The 12,123-nt window shown below is 47.7% G+C and overlaps 1 protein-coding gene across 6 annotated transcripts in view; it reads left to right on the forward strand.

The window, feature by feature from the left end:
• The first annotated feature begins 620 nt into the window (after positions 1–620).
• The window catches only part of sdk2b (sidekick cell adhesion molecule 2b), a 245,145-nt gene continuing 233,642 nt past the window's right edge, over positions 621–12,123 (forward strand). For all 6 annotated transcript variants that reach the window (XM_069160207.1, XM_069160211.1, XM_069160208.1 and 3 more), the window contains exon 1: positions 621–1,418. In XM_069160207.1, coding sequence (XP_069016308.1) covers positions 1,331–1,418 — 88 coding nt within the window. In that variant the 5' untranslated portion in view covers positions 621–1,330. The remainder of the gene's footprint in view (positions 1,419–12,123) is intronic.

Consider the following 12,123-nt stretch of genomic DNA (forward strand, 5'->3'; position numbering starts at 1 on the left):
AAAAACAATACAGCCATGCTTAGAAGAGTGCTGCAAAAAACAACTGCTCAAAAATATAAAATGCAGCTGAACTATAAATCCTTATAATTATTATACAAAAACAGGTCAGTAAGTCAATACAGGCACACGAACACAGGCACGACAAGCAGAACACGTGTTCCAAAGGACTGTAGGCCTATTCATTCCACCTTTTTTCACATGTGGAAAGCAAAGAAAATCCTCTCCTGAAAATCCTGTGTTTTTTTTTTTTTTTTTTTTTTTTTTTTTTTTTTAAATTGGAGAGGATGTAGTTCCGCCCTTGGCCGCGTGGTGGCAACCTGCGCTGCGCCGCTCCAACAGCAGCTCACAGCGTTACTTCATGAAGAACCCGGGACTCGTCCTCATCCGACGCACACCGGCAGCCGGGCTCTCCTCCTCCTCCTTCTCCTCCTCCTCCTCCAGGCTCCGACCATGATACTGTAACGGCGTTGTAAGTTTCTCCCTCCCGCCGCCCTCCTTGTCCGCTCCGCGAGCCGCTCAACTTCCTCTCGGTGCCGCTCGTCTAACTGAATCGCCGACCTTGTCACCGGGGCTGTGGGGAGGAACTTTACGGGGGGGGGGGGGGTGTAGTGTGTGCGCGTGTGCGTGTCCGTGTGTGTGCGCTCCGTATCTGGCGCTCCTCTTCATTTACAGAGGAAAAGGGATTCGAGGGGGGGGGAACAAAAAAAAAAAAAAAAGTCTCTGCTCTGGACGAGAAGAAAAAACAACCTGAAACCACTCGGACGCTGGGAGGGTTGAAGTTGAAAGTACCGGGAGAAGAAGAGGAAGAGAAACGGCATCTCAAGGACGCTCAGCCGGGAGTGAAAAAGTACCGAGGCGCAGCTTTCGCCTTCTCACAGGTGCAGCGAGAGATCTGGACTTAACCTGGATTCATCGGACTCGAGTTGCACCCTGCTCTTCAAAAGGAAAAGACCAAGCGCGCTGCTTCGGCTCTCACAGGAACACCATTTAACAACCCAACGGGGTTTTTTTTTATTTTTTATTATTTTTTTTTTGTGTGGTTTTTTTGTTGTTGTTGTGGAACACGTTTTAAGACTGTTAAGACGCACGCAGACCGTTTGACCGAATTTCGCCTCGCGGCTCGGTTTCCCCGCGCTCCCCGCCGTCGGTGCGCTTTGCCCGACTCGAGTGGTCTCGGACCGGGAGAGAGAGAGAGAGAGAGAGAGAGAGAGAGAGAGAGCCAGCGGCAGAAGCACAACCACCGGGACTCGGGCGCTATTTCGATCTCGCCGGGCACTTGTTGTTGTTGTTGTTGTTGTTGTCGTCGTCCAGTCTGCCCGGTTTGGGGACCATGTTGGAGGACTCCTGGAGCAGATCGATGTGGCGCGCCACATGGATTTTATGTTTTTCCTTATTCATCCGCTCCACACAAGCTCAAGGTAAGATGGGTGGGTGTGGGTGGTGGTGGTGGGGGGGGGAAAACTAACCGGCACCGACTCCGGCTCGGTGCGGGTTAGTCATCGCGCAGGCCCGCACCGGCGTCTCCCGGTTCCCCCTCGCTGTGTTGTTTGTGTGTGGACGCGTTTCAGGTGTGGTGGCATCGAAACCTGTGATTTCTTCATTATTCGGATTTTGATAGTTTACAATTTCCTCATTAGGCTCCAAGTCGCGCGCGCACACACACGCACGCGCGCGTCGGCACCCCCCCCCCCCCCCCGCTGCTGTTATTTCCTTGATCAAACATTTCAAGGAGACTTTCTCCACACGCGTGTTCCTCTGAACTTCACACGCATCCCAAACTTCAGATCACACTCGTTAATGTTTCTGCATTTGATGCCGCTCGAGTTTGAGAGGAGTCGGAAGACCCGACGTTATATTTACAACTTGCTGTCCTCTCCGGATTGTGGGAACATATGTAACGAGCGCTCCTAATGACACGTGTCATTAGACGCCAAGCTGTTAGAATGTTAAGCTGATTAATAAGTCCTAATGAATTAATCATCCTCTCCCTCCCGGAATCTCCTTTTTTTTTTTATTTTTTTTTTATTAAAGCGCGCGGCAAACAAGGCGCCGCAACATGAACTCGGTACATATCGATGTGCGAGCGATGAACGCGGGGCACGTGAAGTATTAAATGCAACAAAAAAAATGTCTTGGTTTTCTGAGAGTTATTGAGCAGAGAGGAGCTGCAGCCAAAGTGTGGCAGTTTGCAGGGACTCTGTGTTTGTTTTCCTTTTTTTTTTTTTTTTTTTTTTAACAAATTTTAAGCCAAATATTATTATTTTATTTTTCATGAGTTGTAGCCAGAGCTGGAGAACGACTCAACTTCTCATCGCAGTAATCCCGCCAGATCCCTGTAATATCTCTGTGTCTCTGGTGCCCAGCAAGAGGGAGGCTGTACTGGAACCTCAGGCTGTCTTCCATTTTTTTTTTTTTTTTTCCCATCCCCCCCCCCCAACACATGCCTTCAAGGTGTTAGTTTTAATGCTGCATTTAGTCTTTTCAAGATGATGCCACCATTGATTCCATTTTTTTTTTTAATGGGAGGAAAGCTGGGTCGGAGACGTATCAGGATGAGAGACATCACCGTCGCTTTGATGGAGACGTTTTTGAACGTACGTTTATATCAGCGGCGAGGACAGGGGTTGGGCACCTGTGGGGTCCTTGAGGTGGCTCCGGTGGGGGTTGGGGGGGGGGGAGAGGGGGGGGGGGTCCTCAGCAGAGTGCATCTTAATTGCTATAGAAAATGGAAGAATGATGATCTCTTAAATGAGGGGCTGTCTTCACTCTTTCACACGCTTTCGCACCACAGGCTGTACAAACCTCTCCGTACGTTTGACCCGTCATTCATGGGCATGTTCACTTGTTTGGAGCTATCGGTACGTACTCTGATTGACACTCCCAGACTCCTCGCCTCCCTCTCGCTGCACCCTCTCCCGCTACACTCGGTTATGGATTCAGGTGTTGCTGCCGCTGCGAGCAAGAGAGTATTACCTCTGGAGATATAGACCGTAAGCCCTCTGTGGGGGTCACTCAATAATGCGATGTCGAAAAGATGTGGGGGGTGGGGGGTGGGGGGGGGGAACAAACGAGGCAGATATCCATCATTCGTGAGGGCATATCTTAACGCCTGACATTTACAGGAGATTGATAACTCCCGTGTCCCCGGGATTAAGAATCCTGACATTGTTGTTTCCTCTCTCTCTCTCTCTCTCTCTCTCTCTCTCTCTCCGGCTGTATCTGTATCTGATTCTGAGAGCTTGCCCCCCCCCCCCCCCCCCCAGTACTCCCCCCCCCCCTCCCCCCAATCCCCCAATGCTTATTTAACCAAGCAAGTTAAAGAAGAAACCCATTATTTACAGCGGTGGCCCGGGAGAAGGCTTTGCCCTTGTTTTTGTTTTTTTCCGCCTTTTTATATTTTCAGATGGGTTCGTAAGGCAACACGCACTCCTGTGACTGTGCATGCTGGGGATGAAGGCTGCCAATCACTCTCCCCCCCCCCCCCCCCTCCCCCCTTACCCCCCCATGCTCCGTCCATCCAGCAGCGCCCCATTACGTAGTCGCTCCTGGGTCAGAAAATGTAGGAATTAATTGGACTCTCTTCAGACCGTTTCGGAGCGCGGCTCATTGAAAGTGACCCCCGGTGTGGGCCGCTCTCTCTTTCCAACCCAATGATTAAAGAACATGATGAGGCGAGCAGCGTGCCTCTGGATGGACATGTCAGCTACTGCTTGCCACATTTTTAATGACCAGTCCACCGAAACAGCTTTTTAACGACGGGAGAAAGCAGCCTTCATCAGACCGGGGCGCTGTGAAGTCTTTGCTTTTTTGGGCTTGGTGAGCGGAGAGGGGGACGATCTTCTGTTCTTTTATTTTGGTTATTGTCATTCATCAGCATTTGCGCGCAGCGGAGAAAAGAGGAAAAAGTCTCAATGTAGATAAATAAACTTCATAAGTACCTGACTGATGGCTAGAATATGTGCATTTGCTCTGTCAACAACAGTCTGTGTTCCGACCAAAGACCCTTTAACACCCTGTTGTTTTTTTGTTTTTTTTAAATGCTGACACATGAGCGCACACTCTTCTTTTTTTTTTTTTCCCATCTCCCTTAAATCGAGTTTAAAAAAAGCCATCCTCCAAACTTGCCCTGGATATTTTGTTTAAAGTGACAGTTATAAGAGCCGTCCGTCGTGTCCCACTGTTCATTCCCATTCGTTTACTGAGGTCATGCCGAGACAATGCTGGGCTCGCCTGCTGGTTTTGTCATTTCTAACACGTCTATTTTGGATCTGGCAGCGGCGGGGGAGGACTCTATTGAATGTCATGTTTGGCATACATACTTCTGCATCTCACAGATTAGGCTGACTGACTACAGCGCCACTTCAGGAGCTTTATAGGGACTTGAGGACTTCATTCTGTCAGAGGCGTGGTGCTCAGATTAACATCCATAACTGTGGTTATGACAATGTGTGTGTGTGTGTGTGTGTGTGTGTGTATAGCTGCAGGGTCGCCGCTCGCATGGAAATCGGCTATTTCATGCCGTTTGTGTGGCGAGGACGCACACCACGTTTGCGTAGCGGCGGTCTGTTTTTAGCTTACTGTGTTGGACACGGGCCTCGACACGATAATAGAAGTCAAGGATGGCGTCTCCATCTTTTTAAATCTGTTTGGAGATTGGATGGAAATTGTGCGACTGGAAGGAAACGCTTGGAACACAGTTTGGAGCGAACCTTCTCGGCCGCTTCAAGAAGAAAAAGTCAAATTGGACGTGTTCTCGGCACAGGCGACCAAATAGGCCGCACAATCAGAGACGTGCCGCGGACGTTTTCAACAAGCCGAGTCGATGGCTTTCAGATGACGAGGCTGAAGCCGCAGTTGCGAGTGGCAGTGTTAGATTGTTGTGTTGTTCAGGTTTTCATCGTCTGTTTCCTTGATGTAACGCGTCGTCTTCTGCGCGTACGCTCGAGAAGCCAAATCCCTTCAGAGGTGCAACGCAGACGGCAACCGTCTGAAGAAGTGTGTATTCAGATGAAAAGACACTTCAAAATCGAGATTATTGATCATTTTTCTGTTCCCCTTCAAAGCAACCTTTGGTCTTTTGATGAGTCACACTTTTTATTCGGCAGCAGATACAAGTGCTCTTTATTGTTTTTAAATTTTTTTTTTTTTTAGGATTATTTGAAATTGGCCTGACGGGATTCGGTAAAACGTAGAAAGCGAAGCGATTGAGATGGGCGTGCGAATGATTTGTGGCGACAGAGGGGTCGAGAGCATGTCTCCAGACTACAAATGTCCTGATTTGTCACTCATCTTAATTGACAGACTGGGATCGCTGTTTCTTTGTAGCAGCTGTGCCCTGTGAAATGATTTTTCCAAAAAGAAGACGACGATGAAGAAGATGAAGAAGAACAAGAAGAAGTAAAAAAAAAGAAAAAAGTGCTGCTGTCCTAGATCCCCGCAGCCAGCACTTCGGCAAAAAGGTCACAACGTATCGCTTTTAGTATTCAGGGCTGGCAAGAAAACTCACGGTCAAAGTCCACTGATAGATTTCTCTGAGGGATGTCTCAAGTTTCACTGCGCTACATTCAATAAAACAAAACTTCCCACCCAAGGTCTGTGGTGGTGGCGAGACGGAGACGGAGACAGAGGGAGAGTTGTAGCTCAAAGACCTTTCGTTTTTCTTTCTGGAAAGCACTTCCAGAGCTTTTTGGAGTGGGACTGTGTTTATTGATCCGGGCCCCCCCCACCCCCCGCCCCACCCCGGTTTCGCAATAGCAGTCAGTCCAAGAAGCTAAGAGTGTTTCTAAGTGGGACTCTGTCGGCACACTCTCACGGGGGAAAAAAAAACACCCAAATTAGACCAAGAGCATGCTAATGGCCTCGCACATGACAACGCCATAACAGAAATAAAAACAGAAACCTGCAATAAGTCAGTAAACGTCACGTACTGTCCTCAGTTTATCACGCGTTACGTCAAAGAATATAGCTTTTAGACAAGAGTGGACATTTGTGTTTACGAATTATTGAGAATATAGAAGTGTCAGAACACCAGCATCAATGTGTGAGTGTGAGGAGGAGGAGGAGGAGGAGGAGGCGGCGGCGGTGACAGATTGACACATTTTCGGTGATATCCTTATTTAGATACATTAATATTCATCTGCATGACCTGACACGTTCCTTCATTCATGCTTCTTAATTCCACTCCTCGTGTTTATTCCCTGTCCAGCTTGGTTCTGGCCGGAGGCGCCGCCGCCCGGATCTTTGGAACCAATCTGAAGAAGTCTATTAGTGAACTTCTCACCTACTGATGGCCATAAACACAGCTCAGCACTTTTCGCACCCTCCTCCTGCGGATACATTGCAACGCGTCTTGCAGTGCAGTCACAGATGCGCGCGACCGTAAACAAGCTCCGGTTATTTGTCCGACCGCGGCGGACCGGCAGCGACGTCGCCCGCCGGTTTTTGTGAACGGCCGTTGTGACGCCTCGAGTTCGGCACCTGGCCGGCGCCATCTCTGCTATTACCGAGGGCTTTGGAGCAGGAGGTGACCACGTTTGTCCTGTTGCTCGACTACCCGCGTCGTCGATGTCTCACTGTGACTTGAAGAAAACGAGCTCCCCGATGACGCTCCCGCCACCATCAACCGTCGCCGGGCCGATCTCGGTCCGAGCGCCCGCTGACGGAGCTAGCGGGACACGGCCACCTTCCCTGTGTCGGTACCCCACTAAGCGCTCAGTGCGTCGACAGGCTGATTATACACTTGTGGCTGTACGACTACAGAACTCCTAAAAACCCGACTAGAAATAACATGCCTCCGTGCAGTGGATGCGTTGATACAGACGAGCATAAAAGGCTTAAAAACATTCCCTTGAACTCACCCGAAAGCGACTGTTTTTCGGATATTCAGGCTTTTTGGAAGGACTTTGGATTTCGTGGCTCTAAAACCGAAAATCCCACCCGGGCTTTAATACTTTAATGCAGCAGGTGAAGATAAGGTCAGCCTAACTTGGAGCGAGATGGCATAAAAGTGGTGCCAACGGCATGGGCTCGCTCCTCAGAGGGTGCTGCTAGGTAACAATGCTGAGGCATAATCAATACCATTTCACAGCTATCTTTTTCAGGGACTACATTTGCTTCTAAATTCCCTCATTGGCATGCCGGCCACTTTTCATTTCTCTTTCTCAGTTTTACAAAGTTTAATCCCTGAAATTTCAGCCAGTCCTGCTCTTTTGAAATGCCAGTTAAGTGACCTCAATAAATGACAATTTGATTTAAAAGATTTAGGATTGTACTGTTTCTTCTTTTCTTTTTTTCTCCCCCCCCCTCCGAAGTGCCGTGCAGCTCAGACAGTTTGACCAGAAAACGAAGCGTCACGCTGGGGGCGAAGATGCGGCAGTCCTTACTCACAAATAGTCTCTTTTTAAGCCCCTGTCATGTTGCCCGCTGCCTTGGAACGCGGCACAAAGGAGTCCGGTTAGTGTTTGCCAGCGCTGTCCTATTTGTATTTGCATGGCTATTAATTTGGGCTCTGGAACTGGGAAAAGAGGCCACCCTGGTCCAGCTGGGAATTGTCACTCTACACTGAGACGGGCAAAGGGTCAGCGCCAAACGACCTGCGGGGTTGAAAACAATTTGGAGTTGTTGTCAATTAAAACAAACAAAAAAAAACCAACAGAGAACCCACTCTCGTTTGGCTTTAGTAGTGACGAGCTGATGTCTTTGTTCAGCCATTTTTCCTAATTGGGGCTGTGAGTGAACTGGATTAAACCGCTAGTCCTGATTGTCTTTTTTTTTTTTAAATTTAAAAAAATAATTTTTTTTTTACTGTGACATAGTCTTACACAGCTCCTTTGATCATTTCACATTGCAAAAGGGCAAACTGGATTACCTCCCCAGAAACGATTGCTCAATTTGTGGCCTGTGTTTTTAATGAGAGCACGTTTACTTGTACACGAGGGTCTTACATTTCTGTGCATTTGTTAAACCTGTGCGTTGGTGCACCTTTATTTACAGGTGTTAGCATTTAGCCTTTGATGCACAGTGAGGAGAGCGCCGATAGCTTACATGTTCATCGTACTTGGCTTTCAGTAGGAACGCTGCAGCGTTTTTTTTTTTTTTTTTTTTTTCCCTTTTGAAGCTTCTGCTCCTTTTTTTTCGATCTACTGAGTGCGAGTTGCAACAATAAAAGCTCCGGAGTGTAGCAGCTTTTTTTCGAGCTGAGAATGGATTGAGGGATTCAGGGGGAGCACATTCCACCTTGTTTTAATATCACCGTGGTGGAAGCGTATCGCTGCGTTCCCATATTTGCTGAGGCAAGTTAACCCACAGTTCTGCAGTCTTACAGCCTCCCAAATTAGCATCTGGGGGCCTTCTGTACTTTAAATTTTTTTTTTTTTTTATCAGATTCAGTGCCTCAGATCTGCTCCTGCACATGTCCTTCAAACCGGGCTCCGAAATGACCGCAGCGCAATAATAAGCGAGAGGTACGGATGTGATTATGGACTTGAACTTTTCTCTCGCTATTTAAGAGGGCCATTATGCATGCTGCCGCAGGCGGGAGGGGAGCCAAAGTCAAGGCCTGTTTACCATCATCCTCCCCTCATCCGGCTAGATGGAAATGAGAGCGGACCTCGGAGTGACACTGGCTTCGGGAGGCCCCCCCAAACCCAACTCTCTCATGTGGATCCTCATGTGTTCACAATTGAAATGCGCTCAGATTGGCTGGAGGGGTGGGGGGGCTCGAGAAACCACCTCTGAACCCAGTAATTGCTGCCCCCCACCCACCCCGGGGTAGGTGTTTTGTGTGAGCGCGAGTGTCTGCAGGTGAACAGTGGAGTTGCATGCGTATATAAGGTGTGTGTGTGTGTGTGTGTGTGTGTGTGTGTGTGTGTGTGTGTGTGTGTGTGTGTGTGTGTGTGTGCGCGCGCGCGCGCTTGTGGCTGTGCGTCTTGTATACAAGTGGTGGCCGGTATGAGCCTACAGACCGGTAAGCAGTCCTAACTATCGCAAACTTTGACACGCTGCCACACACCGAGCTCCCCTCAGAGCCATAACAATGTCCCGGCGCCGCTGGATGAGCAAAATGAGGAGGCGGCGGCGGGAAAGCTGCATTTCCAGTTCATAGACTTCATGATGGGGCATTAAGTTATAAATGCTTCGAGATATTTTGTAAATGAAAAGGCATTCAGGCTAAACTGCTCTTGTTTCCTAGTTCTAGCTTTGCACCACCGGCATGTTTCTGTCTCGGAGAAGCCGAATGACGAGCAGATCCATTTAATTGCTTGGATAGGGATATTGGAGGGTCTGAATCGATTCTGACAATCACGCCATCTTTAACAGACATCTCATCAAAGGCCCATTCCCTTTTTCGCCATTTCATTACCCGTCTACCCGGCACTCGGATCCGCTGCCTATTTACCCATCCCATGCAGGAATAATGGGGCCTTCACCCCCAGTTGGATTAATCAGCCATAACCATATGCTACCGTGTGCAATTATGCTGCAATTTTGACCAAGGGAAACAGCTGTTGCCATTTGAAAGGGTGGAATAAGATTGTAATTGCCTTAACTTTGATTTGTAGGGTGCTTTGATTTGATGAGAGAACACATTTTATGCTTTACATAATAATAACGCAGAATGAAGAGAACTATTAGAACGTGCGACTTTTTCCCGCTTCCAGATGCATTCGGAGGATAACCTTGCTGTTATGAGCTATTACTCACACATTATGGAACGAATGATTATGTTTATTCATTTTTGGGGTTGAATGGGCTTTCTATTTTCAGAGGCTATGTTTTTGGATTCAATTGTCTAATGACATTTGAATATGTTTCCCCGTTGTGGCGCCGTAACCTTTCGGTACCAGAGGTTCTGTAATTCCCCAGGTAAGGCAGTCACGGCAGAAGTGATCTCGGCCGAAATCCTTTACACGGAAGCATCCGACGCCTATAATCTGCTAGCCGACTATTTTACACACTTTTTAAAATTTATTTATTTATTTTTTTTTATCAATTGGCCGAATTTGATGACAAAAACCTAACGACTCTCCGAAGCGTAACGTCTGTGATGCATTTGCAGTCAAGCAATCATTTTTATGCGGGATTGGAGCAACGTGAAAATGATTGTTTACATTCAATGGAAATATGCGAACGATCTCAAGAAACTTGCCTCTATAGGGTTGTTCTGCCGAATTTCAATACTTCTAATATTCAGACCAAATTGCTCTGATACTGGCTGGTATTTGTCGTTCGGTAGTAAGTTTTGATAACTTGGCTTGGGTTTTTAAAAGTCCTGATTTCTGCCTGGGAAAGGTCAACTGTCGATTGGAAATTGAATAGTGTGCACCATTTGTTCGAGCCTGTTGACACACTGACGAATAGATTGTCTTCAAATCCACATGATCTCGCTGTATTCCCGAGATAAGCAGGATATATATTGAAGATGAGGAAGGGCGAGAGTAGGTGGATGATTCTTAAATAGTGTGAATACGCAGGAAAGCAAAGTTTTAGCAAGAACGCCTGTAAAAATGAACCAAGCAGGCATCAGAGTTTGATATGTTACCGTTCATACAATTTTGTGCATCTTTTGATCTTCCAGCCCCATTTCTTTGCACTTGTCAGTGGAGTAGACGGCACAAGAGGCGCTGTTTGAATTTTTCATACTGCTGACAATTACTGGATTTCTTTTCTGAAGCTTTTAAAAGAGGGTGTACTAAATGATGCATCCCTTCCTCCGCAGTTGTTAGATTGTCTCGTTTTTTTTGTTGTGTGTGTGTTAATAAGCTAATGAATATACACACTTTGAACTGATTGAGAGGTACAAACGGGCGAACGCAACGATCCGACGTCTCCTCGGCTGTGTGTGTGTGTGTGTGTGTGTGTGGGGGGGGCAATATTTCCGCCACCTTTTAACAGAACAATAAATGACTGCTTTCGGTGGCACCGCTTTGAGAACTGTGCTTAAATTAATGTAACATTGTTCTTATTTTCCTGTTCTTGTCCTTGTCAGATTCTCAAGAGCCGGACTCGAGAGAATTAAAGGCACGGTCGCCTCAATAGAGACGTTTCACATCTCTGAAAAAACAGAATGTTCTCTGCTGGTGTTTGTGCATTGATCATGGACGCTATGATATTGCTTTTGAAGAGTTCTTTTTGACTCCTGCCAAGCCTCATGTAAACACCAAGCACTGTTCCAATGATTTTCTTTTTTTTTTGTTAGCAGATGTACCTCATAAATAGAGCGACACACAGAGGGGAGGGGGTGAAGGGCGGGTGGGGGGTGTGTGTGTGGGGGGGGGGGTGATGGCAGCATTACTAATTAACCGGAGGCTAATCAAAGCCTTTTTATTTGAAACTTTGTCTGACATTTTTATCCCTTGGAAGTCAGACGAGCTCGTGATCGCTTCCCCGACCAGCTGCTCATCCATCACCACATCCAGCTCCCCTACTGCTTTCTATTCGTTGGTTTAGGATCTGATATCACCTGCTAATTGAGATGCCGCCTTTATACGACTCTTTAAGGTGGAAGAGCGGTTCCCCCCTCCCTCCCTTTGAGAGAGCCTTGCGCTTTCGCAGCTCTTCTTTTTACACATTACAGTCGAACAGCTACCCGAATGCAGATTAACATCTTGATCATCGTTCGCTTGGATACACTTCACACATGACCAAATCACTTAACACTCTTAGCTGTAGACTTAATGGGAATAACCCAACGATAATGGAAGGTGACGGAGTGAGATGGATCTTTGGGCGCCGGGCTTTGACCCGCGGCGTTACTGCCGCTCGACCTCGGCTCAAGGTCGCTTGCAGGTAGCCTCGCCGCACGCTCGCAGAGGCGAAACTCGCCCGCGCAAACGCGCACGCATTCACCGCTCTCGCTCTCTCTCAGCCGAGCAGGACAGAAAAGAAGTGCTCCATCCATCTTGATTTGTCAATAGCTACAATTTTAATTACACCTGAGTGCTGTCAGCCCGCCAAGCTGGGCGGGGAGTATTGATTCACTCCGACTAATTGATTAATTGCTGTGTTCAAGGGTGCCGTCCCCCGCCCCCTCCAACTCCATCGCTTATTATGGCGTTCTCTTCATTTTCTCCCTCCATATATTGTGTTTATAGAGTGTCAAGCTTTCAACTGCAGGGAAAGCGT

The sequence above is a fragment of the Embiotoca jacksoni genome, unplaced genomic scaffold, assembly GCF_022577435.1.
Source record: "Embiotoca jacksoni isolate LCO1_2020_lvr unplaced genomic scaffold, fEmbJac1.0.p SCAF_26, whole genome shotgun sequence".
NCBI lineage: Eukaryota > Metazoa > Chordata > Actinopteri > Embiotocidae > Embiotoca > Embiotoca jacksoni.